This window comes from Orbicella faveolata, unplaced genomic scaffold (genome assembly GCF_042242905.1).
Source record: "Orbicella faveolata isolate gen_17 unplaced genomic scaffold, um_ofav_v1 contig_27, whole genome shotgun sequence".
NCBI classification, from domain to species: Eukaryota; Metazoa; Cnidaria; class Anthozoa; order Scleractinia; family Merulinidae; genus Orbicella; species Orbicella faveolata.
The window spans coordinates 3,788,793-3,815,536 of record NW_028301555.1 but is presented as its reverse complement, the minus strand read 5'-3'; the positions used below and the strand labels follow the sequence as shown (position 1 = coordinate 3,815,536).

Genomic DNA, 26,744 nt, shown 5'->3' with positions numbered 1-26,744 from the left:
CTACTCTATAAATGCAACTGCTATCAATGGAGACCCTGCTAAAAATTAAAAGTATACATATATAATAAAAATTTATTGACCTTACAACACGCTTGAAAATAAAACTACTAAAATTAAAGCGAAAATTTTATATATTAAAATAGAAAATTAATTAACATACTTTTAAAACAATTATAAATTTGGCATTCAGAATAATGAAAATACTTTTTTGCTTCTTCAGTCCGTATTGCCAAATGCAAAAGCTTACCTTGCCTTTCTGTCGGAGCGAGACAACTCGATTTAAAATAAAATAGGTTTTTTTTTGACAAACTCGGGCACTATGCCACTAATGCATCTACCACCAGATTTGTCACCGATGCATCTGCATCTAATTTCTGTCACTGCACCCATGTTATATTTTTTCTCAATCTTGAGCGTGCATGACAAACTTGTATCCTTAATGTTGGATTCCATATATGTGGCACTTTAGAACAACACAGATTCCAGTTGGCTCTGTGTACTGTTATAATGCCCGAATGACGAACGATGAAACAAAGTCCAGCGGCTTGACTGCTCATGTCACGCTTTGTCATGTTCTGTGCGTTATGGTACAGACCACTGCTATACCACTGTAATTAACTCACAAGCATAAGCTTGAGCATGAGCTTGAACTTAAGCTTAAAAGCCTAATTTAAGTGTCTTTAAAGAGCGATGCCCGGCCAAATTCCTGATGCTTATAATGTCCTTCGAAAGTAACATGCATGCATACATACATGCCTTTCAGTCACAATTTTAACTATTACAGAATACTGGTAATTAAGAAAACTTATTTACAGGCTAGTAATTTAATTAAATTTAAAATACATTCAAAATTATTCAAAATCTATTCAAAGTTATTTCGCATGAAACATATTAGAAAGTGTCCGCTTGAAACTATCAACTCCTTTAGTGTTCTTAATATTGTGGGCTAGCCAATTCCATTCCCTTGGATCCCGAAAGTAAAATGCCCTTTGTCCCATTGACAATCTTCATCGGGGGCCACAAAATTGTTCCATTCCCTTGTGTTCCTGTTGTAACCCAATCAAGAAAGCCTGCGGTCCCTTTGTTACAATCGAAATTCTACGGTATGGTATCTCTTCCTATGTGTGCTGCACATCCAACAAGAAAAGGTTATAATCCTTTTTATTAGCATACCGGGTCGATAGCCTTGCAAAGTGAAAGGAACTACAATTTTCTTTTATACGAGTGATACAACACCCTTTGGGATTGGTAATTTGGTGCGACATTATTTTGCTCACCAGTACCAGTGCAATTGTTGCCATTTTATACCAGTTAGTGCAAGCGTGAAGCATTTTACGATTGCAGGCTTAAAAAGAAACTGAAAATAGCGGGATAGTACCAGGAGCAAAAATAATTCCTATTTTTTGACCACTCTGTTTTCATCAAAATTTATAAAAGTTTTATTTTTGTTTTCATCCGACTTACCCGGATGAATGTATGGGCTCAATTTATTACTGGTCAGAGGTTTACCCCACCGGGACAGATAGTCGCACGTGTCTCAGCCCCATTTCCCCAGGATTGATTCAGTTGCAGCTAATGTTGAGGTTACTGTTTCAAGAATTAATATAAAAAAGGGACGTAATAATGCTATATTTTATTCTGCCATAACAGAAAAAGAATTTTAAAACACCCGATAACCAATTATCAATAGCTACCAGTGAATCTCTAATTCTCAAGATATGGTTCTGTTTTAACCCTTTTTTGGCGCAATGGAAGTTCAAATTTAACACTTAGCTGAAACAAATTATGTTGAATTGTAAGTTCTGACACAAAATCACGATTCTCAAGATATGGTTTTGTTTTAACCCTTTTTTGACACAAAGGAAGTTAAAATTTAGCATACGGTTGAAACAAAACAATAATGTGGAACTCAAAGTTTGGCACAAAATCACATTTCTCAAAATATGGTTTTGTTTTAACCCTTTTTTTTGGAACAAAGGAAGTTAAAATTTAACAATCGGTTGAAACAAAATAATGTTGGCTGAAGGTCTTGACACGAAATCACGATTCTCAAGAAATGGTTCTGTTTTAACTATTTTTTACACGAAGGAAATTTTAATTTAACACTCAGTTGAAACGAAATATAGTGTTTGCTGAAGGGTTTGACACAAAATAAAAAATCTCAAAGATATGGTTCTGTTGTTGACACAGGAATTTAACACTTGCTTGAAGCCAAAAATATTTTGAACTGAAGGTTTTGACACAAAATCACAACTTTTCATGATATGGTTCTGTTTTGACCCTTTATTTGGCACAAAGGAAGTTTTCATTTAACACTCGGTTGAAAGAAAATAATGTAGAGCTGAATGTTTTGACACAAAATCACGATTCTAACGATATGGTTTTATTTTAACCCTTTTTTGGCACAAAGGAAGTTGAAATTAACGCTTAGTTGAAACAAAAAAAATGATGTTGAGCTGAAGGTTTTCACACAAGATCACATATCCAGGTAGTTAAATTTCGTAGCCAAATGCAATAGAAGTCAAGGTTTATTGGAGGAAATTGACGTTATAGTTCCTTTCTCGTGTGTGCAATAGTGGTATATTAACACAGCCCGTATACACTCGCTTGTCAATTCTACAACTGCAGCTCGTAACGACATGATTGGCCACGCTGTTGTTGAGTTCATCGGTCACATAATTTTTAGCTTCACCCGCAGTGTTGCTGAACATTCCGACTTTGATGAAGCCGAGCGCGATTTGGAGTTATTTGGGTACAATCCTCTAGAAGACACGGGCAAAGAATGGTACTGTCAGCCGATAGATGAGCTCATTTACCAAGAATACAGTGACAGAGATGTAACAACGTTGGATTATTTGCCCTCTCCCAAGATTCAGGCAAGGTTGCTGAACGCATGCTCGACAGAAGAAACCGAAGAAACAGAGGACGTAGGAAACGATAGAGCTATGGCTTGGAAGCAGTTTAGACCGTCTTTCGTCCGTACTGTTTGCAAATCAGCTTACGTTGGATTTCTGGTGTCTGTTTTAAGTGCCGTCATTGTCGGAATGATTTCAATTTTAGTTTATTATCTCAGCTTTCAAACTCAGCTCAACTGCTTAGTCCACCCAGAAAAATCGATACCAAACAAACTACGATGGATCAGAACTGTCTCCGAAGCCATTTTTGCCTTTTTCTTCTACTGTTGGCTTTTCGTCAATAGCCTATTTTATTTTCGTCCATTTCAAATATCAGGACTAAAACTGACACTTTTCTTAACAGTGCTAGCTTTTTATATTTTTGATGTATGTTATCGCCTACTCCAAGCTCTCGTGTTTTCTCACTTCAACTTGACAAAGCTTCAAGTGCTACCAGGAAATGTTCTATTTTTTCTGTGTCTGTGTGTTCAAGTCTGCATCATTACCAAACATTTTTGCAGGGGGCCAAGAAAAAAACAGCTCTTGTTATTTTTATCTTTAACAATTCCATTTTTTTTTAACATATGTTACGGGTATTCTTGTAGCTTATTTCATATATCCAGCTTATAACAGACAGGACAACATTGTTAGCAAAGTACTCATTGCCATATTCGCACCGCTCATTACGGTTTTTCTTAAAGGAGTGTCACGCTTTTGTGTCCAGCGATTGTGGAGGATCAGCCATCCGGGACATTCATTTGTGCCGTTGGGTCCGTTGTATCATGGGTCGGCTGTAATGCTGAGATTTTTACAAGTGGATGTTGAAGATGTAGGAGCAATTGCTGTGATTGGAGGGATCCATGGAATCGCAGAAGTGATAGGACGCAGTGCTATGGTTTTCATTGACCACATATACCATCAGATTTGGCAAAGGAGATTGGTTCGCTGTGGGAATTTCCGTACTCCTCGTCGTGAGAGACTAGCAGCTGATATTGTCATAATGAGTATCTTGTACGAATCAAGTGGTGTCATCTCCGTCAATGGCTTCCTGCACTTGTATCGCTATTTTTACAGCAGCGACAATACTGTCCTCCAACTGCTACAATCCTTTGCTCTCACAACATCAGTCACATTGGTAATTGAGTGGTTTTTCACCAGTCTTTCGCTAGCTATTGAAACTCGATATCAAAATATGCCTGTAATGGCTGTCTGGCGAAGAAGATGGAAAAAGCACATTGTAGTAGCGATCATAAACGCAGTGGTGATGGCCTCATGGCTGAGCTCAAGTTTGATTTTACCAGCGGTAGTTAATAATGAACGCTCTGTCGGCAAACCTAAGGATTTCTGCCAAATGCCGTTTGAGTCGTGAGTCCTGTCCATGGACCTTGCTGATCAAACTGAAGGAAATTGCGACTTCAATTGGAGCAACAGCATTGCAAGGGGGGGTCTGAACACCGCAATGCCGCAAAAAAATTCGGCAAATGTGAACGTGCGTAGTAATTGCGGGTGCACTCACAACTTTAAATTTAAAAGGAGTGTACGTTGAAAACTCGAGTGTATGTTGAAAACTCGATTTAATACATTACAACGATTTTGAACTTTAACTACAACTAAGTAAACTTGGCTTTTAAAATTATTTTCTCTATAGTAAATGTTTGTTTTTTTTTCAAAAAAGACACAATCAAAGTGTCATTTCCTTGGAGCACTCACATGATAACCTCGTGGTCCGTCCATTGTTTATGAATAGAAATTGAGTAGACTTGCAACAAACCACTGGGGTGGATAGTTAATGTGACAAGAGTTCATGAATTTACTGTAAGATTAATAATAAAGTTCGCTGGTATTATCGTTTTACAGTTAATGGTTCTAATAGCGAATAAGCTAGCCTGTTGCGCCATTGTGATACCCGCACCCCCCCCCCCCCCCCCTTTTGGTATCTCGCTTTCTTCTGACTAAATAACGACGCGCTTATTAGTATTGAGGAAGACACAATTCGGAGGTTAGTTCCTTTATTTCGTATGCAGGAAATCCCAATTTGTGAGCAAGAACGCACCTGTTGAATTTCAGCGACACAGAGAGTCCGCAGCGAAACGCAGCAACGAGGTTAGTTCGATGCATTCTATACTACTCTAAACCTAGTCTGGAAAGTATGTATTTACCACCGGATTGTACTCTCTGTCTGGTTAAATTTTGTTTGGCGCTCTGAAGTGTTGCTTAACGCACATCCCTTGTAAAGTAAGGTATAGATATGGGCCACACCAAATTCACTGATGTGTCTGCTGGCTCTCTAAAGTTCACAAGGCACCAGGTTGCGTACTGTCGCTGCAACATGTGTCCTATTCGCACACACGAATAGGCCATATTCGCATTCTCGGTATTCGACTGGAACTAGCTTGCAACTGAAGCTAACGCGGCGAGCCTTTTCAAATGCAAATGCATTGATCTCTTTTTATTGGTATTCCCCCGCATGAGCCTCCTTTCCAAGCTAGGTCCACTCCAATACCGAGAATACGAAAATGGCCTCTTGACTTGTTGTCGCCTCACGTCGTCGCAACATGGCCCCTAGCGTGTGCCTACTTTTTAGACTATTGAGCCGCTCAATTTTAAGTTTGTTATACTCAGCAGTAGAAGCGCAAATAGCTCGATCTCTTGGATAAGAATTATCAATACTTTAATGTATTTTCAATTTCTGTTTTTCAGCCTTTAACAATTGAGTGTCAACTTAATCAACAGATCGCCCACAACTAGTGACACTCCGGCCATTGAAGTTGATTTGTGTGTCAAGCTGTCGATTAAAATCTGCTCCTCCACGATGACTGTAAATTAATTTCTTTCCTTCTCTGCCCTTAATTTGCCTTGTTTTGGACGGCTGTTTCAATATCCCTGTCAAAAACGTTTTCATTTATATTAGAAAACTGCACGACGGTGAAGACCAGTTTTCGTCATGTCAAAAACCAATATTTGGACCAATAATTAAAACTGGCAATAGAGGAACAGGGTGAATGTTTCCGTTGTGAAGACTCAACTCAAGGCATGACGAACCCACGACAACTGACGCTCCTATCAAACAAACTCGTGCTACACATGCATGGGTTAATGAGGGCACATGGGGAACAAAATATTATGAAATATCTAAGAATATAAATATTAAAAAAATAGTAGGGAGAGACAGGTGTTCGGCTGGTTATTTTTCTTATTCCAGAGATAAAATAAAAGACACTCATAATTTTTTATTATTGGGGACAAAAATAAAACTGAGAGAATAATAGGAATTTCACGATGATCCTGTTTTAGTTTTATACCTCGTAAGTTTTAGCCAGCGCCAGTCTGTGTAATTATTATTAAATTTCGTTTTCTCCTAACGGAAAGCCGCAGTTACCGAGTCTCCGCGCATAATTTGTACTCTTTGGAATTTCGCACCCCTATTTAACTTGTTTTTAACCGCTTTTCGTTGTAAAGGGCAATTCTCCGGTATAGTATCCAGCACGCAAAGAGCGCCTTATCCATCTACAAATTTTCTTTAATTAAGGAAACTGAAAATTTCCTTTTGAATATGTCGCCTTCTGTGCAGTGGTTATTCTCTTTATTAAAAATTTTTTTGTATGTGCAAATAGGAAGCCATGATTAAGCCTTAATGGACCAAAATGATACATATATATATTTTTTCACATAAGGGAACACTGTCAAAGGCAAACCACAAATGCAAATTTGCTCAGCAAACCGCGCCAGTGACGATGAATGCAGATTAATTGTTTTTCGGCGTGCAAGCTCTTGTTAAGTTGCCATGTTTTGAGCAGCTGTTTAATTCTTTACGTGTCGAAAGCTTTCTTTTATATTTTAGAAAAAAATAGTATTTTGATGCATGTAGAATTGGGTTTCAATCGAGAAAATCAGGCAGAGAATTGAAGTATCCCATGTTTTTGACTTAAAAATAGGTTTCTAATTTTGAGATAATTGGTGTTGTTGTAGTTAAATGTTTTCGTGACCAGACCTACATTCAACGCGGCAGTTAGACCGCGAGAAATTTCAAACAAAACCTTTAGCGCTTGGGTTAATGGGGCGCGCCAGTCGAATAAAGCATTTGTTACACTTTATAAATTCTCTCTAATCCAAAGGATTTTAATAGTAGCAATATTAATCTATTCATCTACAAAGTGAGTGAACAAGAACATGCTTCACTAATCTCTCTGATTTCTGTTGTATTTTTGCAATAAGTCGATTCACTTTTGTATTTACTGGCGCAAAGAGTTGTATAAACATCGAGTTTTAATTTCCCATAGCTGGAAAGCTAATTGCTTTGTTTGGGAAGACTGCTGTGTTGGTGCGCTTAAATAATACTATTTTTACAATCTAGCCATTTGAAGGGTACTTGGTCAGAGTGCAATTCTCAATTGTAGCACAGTCGATCTACAAATTAATCGCTCTTAAGAAAATTAGAAACTCTCGTATTTACGTTTAACAACTGAAATTACTTTATTCTAGCCAACCATGCCTTCGTCAGTCATAGTTGTTTACTGTGATTCCTAAGGAACTCTACCAGCGATGTCACTTTGGTCTCTACGATTGAGAACTCAAGCTACTACTGATGGTCCTTCCAGCTGACTTCGTTATTCAGCAACTTAGTTTGCCGTCACCTTCACGCAAAGCGAGATACTCGCTAAGCACACCTCAGAAGCTCGCGAAATGCATTTTTAAATTTCACGTGTCTCCAGGCGTAGATGAGAGGGTTAAGGCAGGCATTTAGACCCAGAGCCAGGTCGTAAACGATGAACTTGAGCGGCCAACTAAGGCTGCGTACGACATGCCGCGACCCGAAGACTCGACAGCTTGTGACCACTAACAACGGGACGAAACTCGAGAGGCATACTCCCACCACAATGCCGAGAGTGTAAGCACCTTTCAGCTCACTCCTCCAGGTTGAGACTCCATGCGTGCTGTGCTGCTCTCGGATCTGTTTTCTGTGCTTACGAGCCACGACGAAGACATACAAGTAGGACGACAGTATGATCAAAATGGGGATAGCAAGCAGTGAAATCACCATGAAGATTTGATATGAATCTCTAGCTGAGGATGGTACTCTTTGGCCATGGCGCCGACGTGGTCGTTCCTGGTCTCTGATGCATGGGTGGAACGCTCTGTAAAGCTTTTCGTAAGCGTTACCGCTGCTGTTTGCTCTGAGCGCCTGAGGAAACACGAGCGTAGCTGCAACAGCCCAAAGCCACACTGCGATGGAAGCGATCACCACTCGGCGATTAGTCACAATAGTGTGATATCTCAGGGGATACTTCACGGCAATTACGCGCTCGACGCTGATCAAAGCTAGGTGCAGAATGATGACAGAAGTAAGCACAAGGCTTAACCACGCACTTGATTCACACAGCCACTTGATGCTTGTAGATGAAGCGCTCTTTACAAGCGTTAAGGCGATGAAGCTCATATGGAGGATGAACGGGAACACCGTCAAGCTGTCTGCTACGGACAAACTCACCAAAATAATGTTGGATGCAGTCCGCAGGCTTGGAAATTTGTAAAACGCTCTGAACACCAGAGTGTTGCCAAAAATGGTAGGGAATATCAGAATCGCTTTAAGACTGAGCGAAACCATTTTCACGTCATCAGGTGGACCTGGTCGAGTGGGAAGCACTGTAGCGTTCTCCATTTGTTCCGTTAAAGGAATTTTCTTCGTTCATCAATGCAACTAACTCTTTTCTAGTTTTTTATCCTGGATAGAAAGCCTCTTTGATAAGTCGCAAAAATTAATACTAGTTGTGTAAATTTGGGCCTGAAATCGTGGTTAATGTTCATAGAACAAGTTCAAGAATAACGAAAAATATGGTGCAATATTACCAAGTGTGTAATTCTTGTCACTCTTGTCATCACCTCTTCAGTTTCGCATCCTTGGTCATTCTGTGAATTAAGATATAGCGACAAACTCGTCATCGTCTACCATAGTGATTGACAGTACCGCATCTCCTTTCAAGCAGGTTCTAGAAAGAAGTCTTTCCTCCCGGAGGGGGGAGGGGGGAGGAGTTCTCCCTTACATGGGCTATATAGGTATGTGCGACCCCAATGGGTATGATTTTTGAGCTCTTTTGGTCTGTAGAGGGCAAAGATTGGGTCCATGTTGGTCTGAAAAAGGGTATGTGTTTCACTCTGGTTTTGCATTAGGAATTTTTTTTTACAAGAAACTAATATTTTTCCCGCATCGACATTGGCAAATTTGTATTCTTTCTCAAATATTAACGCAATGGGAAGCGTAGAAAGACATCTGGAAAACCGCGTCGCTAATGTCCCTGTTTTTTAGATGTCTTTTAGTCAGTTTGCGTGCCACTTATGCGACTAATGGAGCAGATACTCTAAACAAATATTCCCCCAATGGATCCGTCAAACTTTGACAAAGTGTGAGGAAATCAAGAGAAAATTCTCAAATTAAGTTGTGTTTCTTCGAACTAAGGTGCTGAATAACACTTGAATTAAATCTCTCGGAAATGGCTGTTAATTATGATTTTGTAACTAGTTTTGGAATAGCCTGCAATAGCCTTTGTTCTGAAAGTTAAACTGTTTTTAAAAATGCTTAATGCATATATATTGTCCGTCTTGGTCGAGCATCCAAAAAGAAGTGCAAACACCTTTTCAAACAGGGTAATAGATGTTCGAAGTTGTCTGGGACTTTATTATATATCGACTTGAGAGAATGCTAATTAATTTACGGTACAAACCATGCAGGTGACATTCTGGGCACAGGAAGTGGGAATTCAAATTTGAAAAACAAATAACTATATGTTGTCTGTCAAAATTACGTGGGACAAATTTTCTTAAGCCACACTAAGATGGAAGGAGAAACGTTTTCCTAAGTTTTTGTTTTTTCATAAGTTTTTTTTCTTTTTTTTTTTCTCACAAGGAAGAATACAATGCGCGTAGAGGCCACTTGACAGCGCCACCGAAGACTAAGCGTCGATTGAAAAACCGTTAATTTTAATTAATATATTTCCCTTAGAGAAACTTAGTAGGTCAACCGGTGTTTGAACTAACTCAAACTTGAAACAAAAAAAATGCCTGGTTGTGGCTGACGTTCTCCGGACAACCGGTCTGAATTCGCGGGATAGTTGGCGTTAATGTTTTGTAGGGGAACGCTAAGAAATAGACCTTTCTAGCTTTGGCGGTTTGTTTTCTCATTACAGACCACGTGATATTCTCTAGAGAACTGTCTTTTATCCATCTAAAAATTATTGATACACGTTTGAAAATTTGAAAGCGAAGTAAAGTAAGGTAAGGTAAGGTAAGGTAACTTTATTTTAAGTCGTAAACGTAGGGAGTGGTTGCGCAATCTCCGGCTCCCGAGCCAGGGGCTCATTACAAAAACGCACTGACTATTTACATTAACATTCTACTTACAATTACTATATTCGCTAAGATAAATTCAGAATTAAAGTATTAAATATTCCTAAGAGCAACTGTTCCTAATATTAAAAATTTGAGTTAAAAAATACAGTTCATACACTGGCACCCTGCAACTCCACACCGTTCAAACGAGAACGAAATTGTACCAAAGTGGTTGAGGATTTGATGATAGCTGGTAACTGGTTCCACATGTGGGCAATCTTATACAGAGAGGAGTTGTGCATGACAAGGCTGTTATATGATGGTTGCACAACATTTAAGCCACTACCTCGTAAATTATAGTCTCATCACATGGTCTGAAATGTGACAGTAAACCACCAAGCTAGAAAGGTCTAGATACCAAGATCAACAACACACTTACCAAGCTACAGAGCTGCTCATCGGATCTCTTGTTAGCGACATTCTTATTACTGTTTACGTCTCAGTTCGTGTAAGTTTCCTTCTTGTAATACGGCTATTGTAACCGGGGCAACGTCCTCCCAAAGCAATTAACCAATCACAAGGAAAAACGCGAACAATACATTTCATCACGTGGGGTTAAAAATGCTACATTCTCTTCCAGAGAAGCCCTAAGTGAGAGGTTAGGTCACCCCAGCCCCTCCACCCAGAATGTTTATTGGTAGCCTAATAAAATGATGGACCTGGGAAAGTGGTGCACGAACATCTTTCCTATCACGACAGGCGTGCAATACTAACTACTTATTAACCAATAGTGAGGTCTTTACCGGAAGATCTCAAACCGAGACCTTGCCGTATTGACCGAGCGAGCTAGCCATATAATAATCCAAGTTATTGCATGTTACGGGACCTTGGGTTCCGTACGTGGCCCATACATCGTCAATCTGGCCAACGATTTCTTCAGTCTTGCCCTCTTTCAGCTCATGTTTGTCATCGAGTATCTCGTTCTCTGTACATCGTCTTTTTCTACATAGCGAAAAAACTAGTAAGAACATTGGCATGCTGAGACCGGACAAACCTGAGGTTAAACGCTATGTAGAAGTCTTAGATTCATTAAACCTAGAAAAAGTGGCTACCAAGACAAGCAGAACACTCATATCGACCACTTCATCACAAATCTACCTAGGCGAGTCACACACACCGATGTGCTGCCCTGCCCCATTGACACTGACCACGACGCACCGTATATATTACCGTTAAAACCGAGATATAAATACATCAGGAATGAGAAGCAGTTTGATTAGACTGCATTTAAGGAGGACTTCTCTACTCTCCCATTGAAAGTGGTATATGGACATAAAGACCCAAATGAGCAGATAAGGGCGCTGAACAGTCTTATTACTAAATTCCTAGATAGACATGCGCCATTAAGACGTATCAAGATGACAAGACCACGGGCGCCCTGGCTTAACGACCCGGGCATAAGGAGTGTAGGTGTAACCCCAAGGAGCCCCACAGTGAGCATGCATGGAAGGCATTTTGGGAGACTAGTAGAAACAAATTGAAGGAAGTAATTTTATGACATGAATGCACTCTCGTCCAAGAGACCCAAGGAAGTCTGAAAAACAATAAACCGCACACCCATGATCCTAGTGAAAACCCCTATGACTCGAATAGGCACTTCGCATCTACGGCTGAACGTGTCACAGCTTCTGTTGCAGCTGACATGGGCGATTTACAGAGCCGGATCGATGGGTTCGAGCCAGATTATGACATTTCACTTTCGGCATGTTACACGCGTCCAAGTTTTAAGAGAAATCAAAGGCTTGCGTTGGGACTGCTCTACTGGACCTGATGATATCCCACCAATTGTGTTAAACTTGTCGCAGAGCATTTGGCATCTCCTCTTGCACACATTATCAACACTTGTGTTTCAAACAAGAATTATTGTTATGATTATTATTATTATTATTATTATTATTATTATTATTAAAACTGTCTACACACAGTTCCAGAGCCGATTAGAACTCCGTTGAAAGCATAAGTCATCCCATCATGTGAAATTTGGACGAACTGTAGCGAACCAAGAGTTCGAGGCGAATATTTCAAATTTGCATTCAGAACACTCAAACTCTTACTCTTCAGCTTGGATTGTTTTGGCTTCACACATGACATCAAACCAAAAACGAGATAAAATACCACCTTTTGAGGGTTACACTTGGTTACCTAGATCCACAATGAAGATGCCTCTCACAAAACAATGAACAGCATTTCTAACAATAAAACAAGAGAATATTTATTATAAACTAATAAGACGCTTATTTCGAACTTCAATTCGTCATGACCTGTCTTCCAAAGGCAACTTTGTCTTCTTGACATTTGGACCGTGAAAATTTCTCTCACCAAACGTTTTGGTATTAGACCATCGCATTGTTGAAGTCTGCATTCATCTTCTGCAAAGCGTTAAATTGCTTTCATATCTCTGCCTCAGATATATAGCTGTAAAGTTCAATGTTTGTAGCTCCTACAGAGTTAGACGGATTTATTCAACTTTAAATTATTATATAATATTTATTGTTGTACCCACCAGTGAACTCAAGAATTAGTGTCTTTTTGCACGGGTCTATGGCAAGTTGTTTCTCGCGCAAGGCTATCGATTTTCTATTTTTCCTGGCAGCGATTCTGGCAAGTGTTACTCGTTGTCTGGTAGAGTGTTTGTTTCTGCCAAAGGGCGTGTGATGCCTGGCAAAGGTTTTTCTCGGTCTGATAGAGTTTTTGTTTTTACTGCGGGTGTCCCTGCTAAGGTGCTTCTCTAGGGCAGGTAGAGGTTATGTCGACCAAGCCGGTGGCATGCAGTGAATCTTTAATAGTGTTTCTTTCTACCTCCTTTGCTAGACTACAGTATTTTGCTACAATAAAGCCAAGTTTAGATTAAGATTGTTGTTGTTGTTGTTGTTGTTGTTGTTAGTGTTAGTGTTAGTGGATGGAGACATATTTTAGAGTGAGTCAACCGCTGAAAGACTCGAAGCAAATGAAAGAAAACTCTCGAAAACTCGCCACCTTAATAGTAGTCAACTAACAAAACTTCAAGCAAACATATACAATGATCAGTCAAGATTGGCGGCTGCTGAGTAAACATGAAGTTATTTAACGCCTATGAATTTAGCTAGCGCCTTTAAATTTATTTGAAGCCTATTAATACACCTAATATCAAACGTTATTACGTGTTACACAAAAGAATATTAGAATATGTCCTGATTGGTTTATTTTCGTGTGGACTTTCTAGGTGCGTTTAGAAATAGTTGCATTTATATTTGGAAGGGACTTCAGTGTCCAAACAATTTTAGGTGCACGAAAAAAAAAAATACTGCTTGTTAAAATTCTCTCAACATAACGATGTGGGAAGAAACAAGGTCTCAATCACCTGAAGAACATTATAGAGTTACTGAAATGTTATAATGGCATACCAAAAAGAAAAAAAGAACCAAACCATAACATAAACGGTAATGGGACTTATTAGAAATTCATTGGCTTGTAATTGGGAGACCTATAATGGAAAGATTTTGCATCTAAACTTTGGAGGGAAAGTTATCAAAAAGATATTTTTGAACTGCCGAAAAAAACAGGAGACTTTTGTATACAAAATCTTTGTATAACATCCATGCAGTTTCTCAATTTCCAATTTCAAGTTTTGGTGATTCCAAAATACATGGCAAGGCCACTTGATAAGCTCTTAATTTTTTGATTGAAACTTAACAACGGTACCCAATCGCTGGTGTTGAATTGTTTCATCAAAGGTAGTTATAACCTGGCCTGTGGAAGGGTATCCGGCTTCCTTGTTTTTCCAGTGGTGTAAAACGCCATCTTTTTTGGGTGACGTTCGGGTTGTGAAATCCACTATGAAGATGTCTCTGACAAAGCCATGAGTAACATTTTTAGTATACTGACCAAACAACAATAACAACAAAAACTTGAAGTGAATATTTACTAGAAGCTAATTTCGCTAATTATCAATTCGTCCTTACCTGACTTCCGAAGACGACTTTGTCCTCTGGACATTTGAACCGTGGAATCTTATAATTTCTCCCATCAAACATTTGATATTATACCAAGGAATTAGTAACGCGTTGAATTGTTTTCGTATCTCTTTGCCTCAGATATATACTGGTAAAATTCATTATTCTAGTTGTAACAGTGGCCGATACCTGCAAATTCTAGTGAGGGAAACCCCTGAAACAATCGAAACAAATAAAATTCGCCGCCTTACTTATCAGCTAACGGAACTTCAGGGGAAAAGTTAAAGAAAAGTTGCTATTGACGCCTTCAAAATTCTGACCTGTTTTTGCGTCTAATATCAATGAAACGTTATTAAGTGTTATGCAAACGAAACTTTATATGTATTCAGGTTTATTTCAGACTGGGTTCTTTTGGTGCCTTTAGAAATAGTTGCGTCTACATTTGGCAGGGACTCATAGAGTCGCTGTATTGTGTAATGACGCCCCCAAAAATACAAAACAAAGAGAACGTCAACGGTAAGGTGTTTATTTCCAATAAGTAGAAATGTTATCATTCTTTAAAACCTTTAACCTGATTATACATTCATTGGCGACTACTTACTTCAATTGGGGGGGTGGGGGGGGGGGGATATTTTAAAAGGATTTGTGCGTCTTAACTTTGGAGGATCTCATTAGGCGGGAATTGGCATCGGTATCGAGATATTAAGATAAAAGGTCTTTGAATAACCTCCAGTCCCCCGATTTCCAATTTCAAGTTTTGTTGTTTCTAAAATACATAGGACACTTGATTAGTTATAAATTTATTCATGTATTTTTTACACCAGTACTCAACGACTGGTGTTGAATTATTTCACCAGGAGTAGTTTACCTGGCCTTTATGTAAAATACCCCTTCTTATGGGTCACGCTTCGGTTGCGTAAGTCCACTATGAAGATTCCTCTCACAGAATTTTTAGCTCACAGAACTTCAATGGAAAAGTTGAAATGATATGTTGCTATTAACGGCCTCTGGGCAATGATGTACAAAACGAAATTAAATAAGTAAAAAATAACACACACAAACAAAAACATTTAGCAAACGGTAGGGGAACTTGTTTGCAATAAGAAAAAATGTTATTATTCTTTGAAAGTTGAATCTAAATATAAATCCATTGGCGATCATTGGCTTAAATTGGGGGGCCTCTTTTCCATCTAAACTTTGGAGGGATTATATTTAGCGGAGGAGAGAATTGTATCGACATTTTGCCTAAATTCCAAAAATCCTCAAAATCTAATTTAAAGTTTTGTCATTTTCAAAATACACTGGCCACAAGATCAGGTCTTAATTTATCGATGTAAATTTTACACTATTTTTCAACTGCTTGTGTTGAACTATTTAATTCTCGAATAATAGCTTACCTGGCCTGTGGAATGGTATCCTTTCTTATGTTTCCAGTAGTATTATATCATCTGCCTTGCGTGCTAGCCGTTTCAGTTGCAGTTTAAGCGGTTGCAGACAAGAGTTCCAAAGTTTATCATTATTGAGCTTGAACTGTAGCTTGAAAGCCTAATTTAAGTGTCTTTAAAGAGCGATGCCCGGCCAAATTCCTTATGCTTATAATGTCCCTGGAAAGTAACATACTGCATGTATACATGCTTTTCAGTCACAGTGTTAACTATTACAGAATAGTGGTAATTAAGAAAACTTATTTACAGTAATTTAATTAAATTTAAAATACATTCAAAATTATTCAAAATCTATCCAAAGTTATTTCGCATGAAACATATTATTAAAAAGTGTCCGCTTGAAACTATCAACTCCTTAAGTGTTCTTAATATTGTGGGCTAGCCAATTCCATTCTCTTGGATCCCGAAAGTAAAATACCCTGTGTCCCATTGACAATCTTCATCGGGGGCCACAAAATTGTTCCATTCCCTTGTGTTCCTGTTGTAACCCAATCAAGAAAGCCTGCGGTCCCTTTGTTACAATCGAAATTCCACGGTATGGTATCTCTTGCTGTGTGTGCTGCACATCCAACAAGAAAAGGTTATAAACCTTTTTTATTAGCTTCTCGGGTTGGTAGCCTTGCAAAGTTAAAAGAACGACAATTTTCTTTTATACGAGGGATACAACCCCCTTTGGGATTGATAATTTGGTGCGACATTATTTTGCTCACCAGTACCAGTTTAATTGTTACCATTTTATGTCAGTTAGATAATGCAAGCGTGAACCATTTTACGATTGCAGGCTCAAAAAGAAGCTGAAAATAGCGGGATACTGGCGGGGGGGGGGGGGGGGGGGCAAAAATAATTCCCATTTTAGGACCACTCAGCTTTCATCAACATTTATAAAAGTTTTATTTTTGTTTTCATCCTACTTACCCGGATTAATGTATGGGCTCAATCTATTACTGGTCAGAGGTTTACCCCACCGGGACAGATGGTCGCACGTGTCATAGCCCCACTCCCCCAGGAGTGATTTAGTTACATTAATATCAAAAAAAAGGGACGGAATGATGCTATATTTTATTTTCCATGGCAGAAAAAGAATTTTAAAACACCCTCTAACCAATAATCAATATCTACCAGTGAATCTCTAATCCTCAACCCTTTTTTGGCGCAATGGGAGTTAAAATTTAACACTTAGCTGAAACAAATTATGGTGAACTGTAAGTATTGACACAAAATCACGATTCTCAAGACTGGTTTTGTTTTTACCCTTTTTTGACACAAAGGAAGTTAAAATTTAGCATACGGTTGAAACAAAACAATAGTGTGGAGCTGAAAGTTTGGCACAAAATCACATCTCTCAAAATATGGTTTTGTTTTAACCCTTTTTTGGAACAGAGGAAGTTAAAATTTAACAATCGGTTGAAACAAAAAATGATGTTAGCTGAAGGGTTTGACACAAAATAAAAAATCTCAAGATATGGTTTTGTTGTTGACACAGGAATTTAACACTTGGTTGAAGCCAAAAATATTTTGAACTGAAGGTTTTGACACAAAATCACAACTTTTCATGATATGGTTCTGTTTTGACCCTTTATTTGGCACAAAGGATATTTTCATTTAACACTCGGTTGAAAGAAAATAATGTAGAGCTGAACGTTTTGACACAAAATCACGATTCTAACGATATGGTTTTATTTTAACCCTTTTTTGGCACAAAGAAGTTAAAATTAACACTTAGTTGATACAAAAAAATAATGTTGAGCTGAAGGTTTTCACACAAGATCACATATCCAGGTAGTTAAAATTTCGTAGCCAAATGCAATAAATTTGTTACAGCTTTTGGCAGAATTCTGGCCTATGAATTTATTCGACCATCGGCAAAAGCGCCGTCGGCATCTGATGCTCAGTTTAGTAGCATCCCGCGCGGGCTATTTGCTGCGTAAGCAAAGTCGAGTACACAGTTGATTAAATAGTTCTTTTATTCCTTCCCTCAGAAAGGTTACTCTACCCGTATCCTATTAACCAACCAGCATGCATTTGACTTGATAGAATGCCATGCTCTCGTTCTGTGATCAACGTCTCATTCTGTCTTGGCAATTTAGGAACCTTAAGCAGTAGCGTCGACGCCGCCGCCAGGGACGACGCCTAATAAAAAGTAGATTTATACTTTACCTTCGAATTTTGTAACTATCTAAATCTGCTCAGCACTCCAATCGGTCTGAAAACTTGCTGAAACTAAATATGTAATACCAGCGATCAATTCCTACAAGAAATAAGAAAAAGCTACCGTTCTCCAAATACGCAGAACTAGGTCATTTCACGTTGTTGTTGTTGTTGTTGTTGTTGTTGTTGTTTTTGCAGACGACGGCTACGAAATGTACAAAGATTTAAAACGCACGTGCATAGTGATTATTCTTCTCATTTAATCTTTTGTTTAGTTACGTTTTTTCGTTGCCGTTGCAGTCATTGTTTGCTTAAGTTCCTGACGCCTAGTAGAAAATGGTTTTATATTTTTGTCTTCGAATTTCGCGATTAGTTATGTAGATCTGTTGCGTGTGCCGATCAGTCTCAAAACGTGATCGCGTTAAATATGCGAGTAACAAGGTTCAGTTTAAAAGGAAATACGAAAAATTAGCTGTCATTAGTCGTTCGTGTTCTCCAAAATGCCCAAAACTTGGTCATTTTACATTGTTGTTTCACATTGTTGATTTGCAGAAGACGGCTAAGAAATGTACAAAGATCTATAACGGACGTGCAGAGCCATTGGTGTGCTCGTTAATTTTTTTTTTTTTTTTTTGCGTGATTTTCCTGTTGTAATGATGTGACGTTTATATGAAATAATCCATATATGAACTGCGGTTGTAGATGAAAGTGAAGAATGATCATCGCAGTAAATTTTCCAATTTAAGCAATTGTAGTTGCCATCGTGGGAGTTTGCTTAAATAATCACTTCCGCCGCTACTGAAATAGTCAACAGCACTTCTCTACATGTAATCCATTGCGGAAGAAAAACTACTTTTTTTGATGGCCTGAGACACTTACAGCGAAGAATACTGATAAATATATAATAAACATTATCTCTCTAAAGCTATATATAGAAATCAAGGTTTATTGGAGGAAATTGACGTTATAGTTGCTTTCTCGTGTGTGCAATAGTGGTATATTAACACAGCCCGTATACACTCGCTTGTCAATTCTACAACTGCAGCTCGTGACGACATGATTGGCCACGCTGTTGTTGAGTTCATCGGTCACATAATTTTTAGCTTCACCCGCAGTGTTGCTGAACATTCCGACTTTGATGAAGCCGAGCGCGATTTGGAGTTATTTGGGTACAATCCTCTAGAAGACACGGGCAAAGAATGGTACTGTCGGCCGGTAGATGAGCTCATTTACCAAGAATACAGTGACAGAGATGTAACTGAACGTTGGATTATTTGCTCTCTTCCAAGATTCAGGCAAGGTTGCTGAACGCATGCTCGACAGAAGAAACCGAAGAAACAGGGGACGTAGGAAACGATAGAGCTATGGCTTGGAAGCAGTTTAGACCGTCTTTCGTCCGTACTGTTTGCAAATCAGCTTACGTTGGATTTCTGTTGTCTGTTTTAAGTGCCGTCATTGTCGGAATGATTTCAATTTTAGTTTATTATCTCAGCTTTCAAACTCAGCTCAACTGCTTAGTCCATCCAGAAAAATCGATACCGAACAAACTACGATGGATCAGAGCTGTCTCCGAAGCCATTTTTGCCTTTTTCTTCTACTGTTGGCTTTTCGTCAATAGCCTATTTTATTTTCGTCCATTTCAAATATCAGGACTAAAACTGACACTTTCCTTAACAGCTCTAGCTTTTTATATATTTGATGTATGTTATCGCCTACTCCAAGCTCTCGTGTTTGCTCACTTCAACTTGACAAAGCTTCAAGTGCTACCAGGAAATGTTCTATTTTTTCTGTGTCTGTGTGTTCAAGTCTGCATCATTACCAAACATTTTTGCAGGGGGCCAAGAAAAAAACAGCTCTCGTTATTTTTATCTTTAGCAATTCCATGTTTTTTTAACATATGTTACGGGTATTCTTGAAGCTTATTTCATATATCCAGCTTATAACAGACAAGACAACATTGTTGGCAAAGTACTCATTGCCATATTCGCACCGCTCATCACGGTTTTTCTTAAAGGAGTGTCACGCTTTTGTGTCCAGCGATTGTGGAGAATCAGCCATCCGGGACATTCATTTGTGCTGTTGGTTCCGTTGTATTATGGGTCGGCTGTAATGCTGAGATTTTTACAAGTGGATGTTGAAGATGTAAAAGCAATTGCTGTGATTGGAGTGATCCATGGAATTGCAGAAGTGATAGAACGCAGTGCTATGGTTTTCATCGACCACATATACCATCAGATTTGGCAAAGGAGATTGGTTCGCTGCGGGAATTTCCGTACTCCTCGTCGTGAGAGACTAACAGCTGATATTGTCATAATGAGCATCTTGTACGAATCAAGTGGTGTCATCTCCGTCAATGGCTTCCTGCACTTGTATCGTTATTTTTTCAGCAGCGACAATTCTGCCCTCCAGCTGCTACAATCCTCTGCTCTCACAACATCAGTCGCATGGGCAATTGAGTGGTTTTTCACCAGTCTTTCGCTAGCTATTGAAACTCGATATCAAAATATGCCTGTAATGGCTGTCTGGCGAAGAAGATGGAAAAAGCACATTGTAGTAGCGACCATAAACGCAGTGGTGATGGCTTCATGGTTGAGCTCAAGTTTGATTTTACCGGCGGTAGTTAATAATGAACGCTCTGTCGGCAAACCTAAGGATTTCTGCCAAATGCCGTTTGAGTGGTGAGTCCTGTCCATGGACCTTGCTGATCAAACTGAAGGAATTGCGACTTCAATTGGAGCAACAGCATTGCAAGGCGTTTACTGTTTACTTTGTGAGACGTAAAAAGAACACTCATGTCCAATACTGTCGAGTAGATTCCATCGGAAAAGAGAACTTTCTATTCGTTGTCGATCGGAAAATTACATCTCATTAGCTATTAGGTGGATATAAAGCCTGTCGGATCGATCGATTCGTCGAATGGAGACGACCCGAAACCTGAATGTTGTCGATCGGAAAATCGCATCTCATTAGTGACAACAGAGCCGGCGGTCCAACGTTGTCGATTCGACCGATTCGTTCGATTCGTCGAATGGACACGACCGCGAAACGTGGATGTTGTCGATCGGAAAATCGCATCTCATTAGTAACAACAGACCCGGCGGTCCAACGTTGTCGATTCGTTCACAGGCTATAATAACGAAAGCACTGTGAAAGAGGACATAAACACGTGAATATTCCTCGTTCTAAAAACACCAAAGGTAGTATAAATGAAACATTGCATAGTCATTTACGCCGCTATAAGAAAAGCACGGCGAAAGAGTACATAAACACATGGATATTCCTCGTTCTAAAAACACCGGTGAAAGAGGACATAAGCACATGAATATTCCTCGTTCTAAAAACACCAAAGATAGTATAAACGAAACTTTGCATAGTCATTTACGTTGCTATAAGAAAAGTACGGTGAAAGAGTACATAAACACATGAATATTCCTCGTTCTAAAAACACCGGTGAAAGAGGACATAAATACATGAATATTCCTCGTTCTAAAAACACCAAAGGTAGTATAAACGAAACATTGCATGGTCATTTAAGCACGGTGAAAGAGGACATAAACAGATGCGTTTTGCATGGTCATTTACGCCGCTAACATATCCGTAGTATATCGCAAAAATACTCTTATCGATGAATCAATGATTGACAATCGACAAAACGCCGCTATGACAAAAGCACAGTGGAAAAGGACATAAAGATATGGATATTCCCCGGTCTAGAAACACCAAAGGTAGTATAAAGCCAAACATAACAAGTTTTCTATTGCAATGACCCTATCGTGAACCCACCGATGACAACGTATGACAATCGGAATAAATTTCTGGTACGTTTCGAATTTTTTGTCTACATCAGCGTGAAAAATTTCGCTAATAGAAAGCACGCACAACACTCTGCATGAACGTGAACAATGACTGTATTTTGTCACAGTGCAAGCGCGCGCTTATAGCGAAGCTGCACACATTCCTGGCGCACACGAGAAAGATCGCGGTCTATGGTGCGAGATTGAGACGCATTTTAAGGTATCAGTATACCACAATTGACCACCTCACGTTAATATGTTTCGTGGTGGGGCTTTAAAAATAAACGCCAATAAAGTGTACATTTTTGAAAGCTAAATAAATGAAGAATTTGATTACGTTTTTTCTTTTTTCAAAAACATAAAAGTTTTCTAAATTTTGCGCAGCGAAGCGATATTTACCCTTTCTTTTTCTTTAAGTTCGTTTATAGCCACGATTATCGCCGCAACGTGTTTAACATCGCAAATGATTCGTTACACATTGCCTTCCAAAAGGATGTCTCCGATTTCTCAAAGATCGCTTCGTTTTCTTTTTATACCACCCTAAAGTTTGATGTTCGAAAGCTTGTGATATCCTTTAACACACAAAGCCATAAGTTTTTAACGAGGTTGAAATTCAAAAGTCTAAGACACCCTTTTGTAGGGCAGTTATTTGGGAACATCTACTCGACAGTATTGGACAACCCTCGTGACCGTACAATGCAACAATGCATAAATCTCAATTACTCAGGACTAGACACAGTTACGTCTTGGGGACCTATTTTCTGATTGTGGTTATCCTCCATGTTGACAAAAAAATAGAATTAAATTCTCTATTTTCAACAGCCCAAACGTTTACTGTAAAGTCAATTCATTATTTATGGTTCATATCAGTAACATACAAAATTAACTCGTTCAAGGATTTACGTTACTCACTGCTATCAATTTAACAGCAGACACATCAAAAAAACAATGTAGTACTTACTTTCAAATGAAAAGGATGCGTCACTAAGTAAAAATAAAAGATTTCATTTCATTTCACCTTCAATAATATATTTCATAATTTCTTACTGTCAGTGACAAATCAAATCATAAGTACAGTGTTGAACAGTGCAGTTATCAGCTTTTTGTAAAGTGCAATAACCAGGTATCCTCACTGTGATGTACACAGTGCATTAATTTTATTATCAAATAGAGAACGCCTTGGAATGAAATATAAAAAGTAGCATTAGTCATCTCAAAAACTATAATGCAGAGGTATACGTCAAAAGTTACAGTTGAACTTCTTGTACAGGGGCAGATCCTATAGAGAAGTGCAAAGGGGTATGCACCTCCCCCACCCGCCATTTAAATGAGCAGCTTTCTAATACAACTGGTATTCTGCAGAAAAAACTATGTGCACCCCCGCCTCCCCCCGCTAAGAAAAACCCTGGAACTGCACCCCTAAGTAAAACAATGGATCAGCCCCTGTTGTGAGAACCAATTTTGATAATTTTAATCATCACAGTATTTTGTTCAAATAACAAGTTTTCTTCCGTTTCAAATGGAATAATAAACTTGTGGTAGTTAGCCACAAAAGTGAACTTATTTTGTGTACTTTTTGGCAAATGATTAATTACACCTCCTATGCCTAATAATTCAGTTATATTGAATGTAATTTTGATTAATTTATTTTTAACACAGTTTGGCTGGATTCCTGTATATGAAACTAACAAATTATCCAACCAGTTTCAAATAAGGTAAACCAATACAAAAGTTAAACAAACCAAATGTATGTACCCGATAAATTACGGCAACAAGTAAAATTTTATACGGATACGTTAAATCCCCCCATACATTAAATGACCTTTGTGTGCCGGACACATAACCACAAAGGATATGGAACTGGTCTTCAGAGCGGAATGTAGATGACAGGCAGTGAATTCGAGCCCAGGACACGGAATTCATTTTATTTTTTTAAAGAAAATTTTTCTATCACTGCTTTAAACATAAATTTTACCATGAAAAATGAAAATATATTTAAGAAACAATTTGCCGAACAAAGCGTTAACTTTTAAATTCCATGATATTTACATTTCACTTAGGATTCTGCATGCAGGAAGCGCATTCACATATCGGTACCTGGTATCGGTGGTATCGGTATCGGTGAAACTGCAAAACACAACAGACGTACTTCCGGTCGTCGCCATGTTCATTACATTTGCAAAACAAAAAGTGTTTTCCCAGTATGCGCAACAACCTGAATGCATCACTGTAAAACAAATCTAGTAAAAAAAAGCTAACCGTCTCTACCAGCAGAAATCAAGCGGCTCAGACGCAGTTAACAAAATAGTAAAACATATTAAAACGAACGATTTGTCGAGTCAAACGATTCGTAAGATCCCTTTTTCCGATGGAATCTACTCGACAGTATTGGACAACCCTCAAAAAGAAACTGCAAAAGACATGCAGTTTCGTTGAAGAGTGGGACATTGGGGGGTTCTGAACACCGCAATACCGCAAAAAAATTCAGCAAATGTGAACGTGCATAGTAATTGTGGGTACACTTAGAACTTTGAATTTAAAAGGAGTATAACGAGTGTATGTTGAAAACTCTTGATTTAATACATGACAACGATTTTTAACTTTAACTTCAACTAAGTAGACTTGACTTTTAAAAGTAATTTCTCTATAGTACCTGAAGGAGAAATAGTTATCAGTAAATGTTTTTTTGTTTTTGTTTTTTTTTTTTCAAAAAAGACAATCAAAGCGTCATTTCCTTGGAGCACTCGCATGATAACCTCGTAGTCCGTCCATTGTTTATGAGTAGAAATTGAGTAGACTCGCAACAAACCATTGGCGTGGATAGTTAATATGACAGGAGTTCACGGTAGCTGTATAAATTTACTGTAAGATTAATAATAAAGTTCGCTGGTATTATCGTTTATTGTTAGTACAGTTAATGGTTCTAATAGTGAATAAGCTAGCCTGTTGCGCCATTGTGATACCCCCCCCCCCCCTTTTGGTACCTCGCTATTTTCTGACTAAACAACGACGTGCTTATTAGTATTGAGGAAGACACTTTATTCGGAGGTTAGTTCCTTTATGTGGTATGCAGGAAATCCCAATTTGTGAGCAAGGACGCATCTGTTGAATTTCAGCGACACAGAGAGTTCGCAGCGAAACGCAGCAACGAGGTTAATTCGATGCATTCTATACTGCTCTAAACCTAGTCTGGAACGTATGTATTTACCACCGGATTGTACTCTCTGTCTGGCTAAATTTTGTTTGGCCCTCTGAAGTGTTGCTTAACGCACATCCCTTCTAAAGTAAGGTATAGATATGGGCCACACCAAATTCATTGATGTGTCTGCTGGCTCTCAAAAGTTCACAAGGCACCAGGTTGCGTACTGTCGCTGCAACATGTGTCCTATTCGCACGCACGAATAGGCCATATTCGTATTCTCGGTATTCGACTGGAACTAGCTTGCAACTGAAGCTAACGCGGAGAGTCTTTTCAAATGCAAATGCATTGATCTCTTTTTATTGGTATTCCCCCGCATTAGCCTCCTTTCCAAGCTAGGTCCACTCCAATACCGAGAATACGAAAATGGCCTCTTGGCTTTTTGTCGCCTCACGTCGCCGCAGCATGGCCCCTAGTGTGTGCCTACTTTTCAGACTATTGAGCCGCTCAATTTTAAGTTTGTTATACTCAGCAGTAGAAGCGCAAATAGCTCGATCTCTTGGATAAGAATTATCAATACTTTAATGTATTTTCAATTTCTGTTTTTCAGCCTTTAACAATTGAATGTCAACTTAATCAACAGATCGCCCACAACTAGTGACACTCCGGCCATTGAAGTTGATTTGTTTGTCAAGCTGTCGATTAAAATCTGCTCCTCCACGATGACTGTAAATTAATTTCTTTCCTTCTCTGCCCTTAATTTGCCTTGTTTTGGACGGCTGTTTCAATATCCCTGTCAAAAACGTTTTCATTTATATTAGAAAACTGCACGACGGTGAAGACCAGTTTTCGTCATGTCAAAAACCAATATTTGGACCAATAATTAAAACTGGCAATAGAGGAACAGGGTGAATGTTTCCGTTGTGAAGACTCAACTCAAGGCATGACGAACCCACGACAACTGACGCTCCTATCAAACAAACTCGTGCTATACATGCATGGGTTAATGAGGGCACATGGGGAACAAAATATTATGAAATATCTAAGAATATAAATATTAAAAAAATAGTAGGGAGAGACAGGTGTTCGGCTGGTTATTTTTCTTATTCCAGAGATAAAATAAAAGACACTCATAATTTTTTATTTTTGGGGACAAAAATAAAACTCAGAGAATAATAGGAATTTCACGATGATCCTGTTTTAGTTTTATACCTCGTAAGTTTTAGCCAGCGCCAGTCTGTGTAATTATTATTAAATTTCGTTTTCTCGTAACGGAAAGCCGCAGTTACCGAGTCTCCGCGCATAATTTGTACTCTTTGGATTTTCGCACCCCTATTTAACTTGTTTTTAACCGCTTTTCGTGGTAAAGGGCAATTCTCCGGTATAGTATCCAGCACGCAAAGAGCGCCTTATCCATCTACAAATTTTCTTTAATTAAGGAAACTGAACATTTCCTTTTGAATATGTCGCCTTCTGTGCAGTGGTTATTCTCTTAGTTAAAATTTTTTTGTATGTGCAAATAGGAAGCCATGATTAAGCCTTAATGGACCAAAATGATATATATATATATATTTTTTCACATAAGGGAACACTGTCAAAGGCAAACCACAAATGCAAATTTGCTCAGCAAACCGCGCCGGTGACGATGAATGCAGATTAATTGTTTTTCGGCGTGCAAGCTCTTGTTAAGTTGCCATGTTTTGAGCAGCTGTTTAATTCTTTACGTGTCGAAAGCCTTCTTTTATATTTTAGAAAAAAATAGTATTTTGATGCATGTAGAATTAGGTTTCAATCGAGAAAATCAGGCAGAGAATTGAAGTATCCCATGTTTTTGACTTAAAAATAGATTTCTAATTTTGAGATAATTGGTGTTGTTGTAGTTAAATGTTTTCGTGACCAGACCTATATTCAACGCGACAGTTAGACCACGAGAAATTTCAAACAAAACCTTTAGCGCTTGGGTTAATGGGGCGCGCCAGTCGAATAAAGCATTTGTTACACTTTACAAA

At 38.6% G+C, this 26,744-nt stretch overlaps 1 protein-coding gene and 2 pseudogenes across 1 annotated transcript; 2 read left to right on the top strand and 1 right to left on the bottom strand.

Moving 5' to 3' along the window:
• Positions 1 to 43: 43 nt before the first annotated feature.
• On the top strand, positions 44 to 4,329 carry LOC149107198 (uncharacterized; annotated as a pseudogene).
• Positions 4,330 to 6,992: 2,663 nt separating this feature from the next.
• LOC149107197 (trace amine-associated receptor 365-like) lies at positions 6,993 to 8,887 on the bottom strand. Its single transcript, XM_089297219.1, has one exon. The coding sequence runs from the start codon at positions 8,551 to 8,553 to the stop codon at positions 7,552 to 7,554; it is 1,002 nt and encodes a 333-aa protein (XP_089153345.1). The 5' UTR covers positions 8,554 to 8,887; the 3' UTR covers positions 6,993 to 7,551.
• A 9,453-nt stretch (positions 8,888 to 18,340) lies between these two features.
• LOC149107196 (uncharacterized) lies at positions 18,341 to 21,632 on the top strand (annotated as a pseudogene).
• The last annotated feature ends 5,112 nt before the right edge of the window (positions 21,633 to 26,744 follow it).

Bases quoted from the DNA above. Each gene is read 5' to 3' on its own strand.
- LOC149107197 (XM_089297219.1), bottom strand. From the start codon at position 8,553: ATGGAGAACGCTACAGTGCTTCCCACTCGACCAGGTCCACCTGATGAC.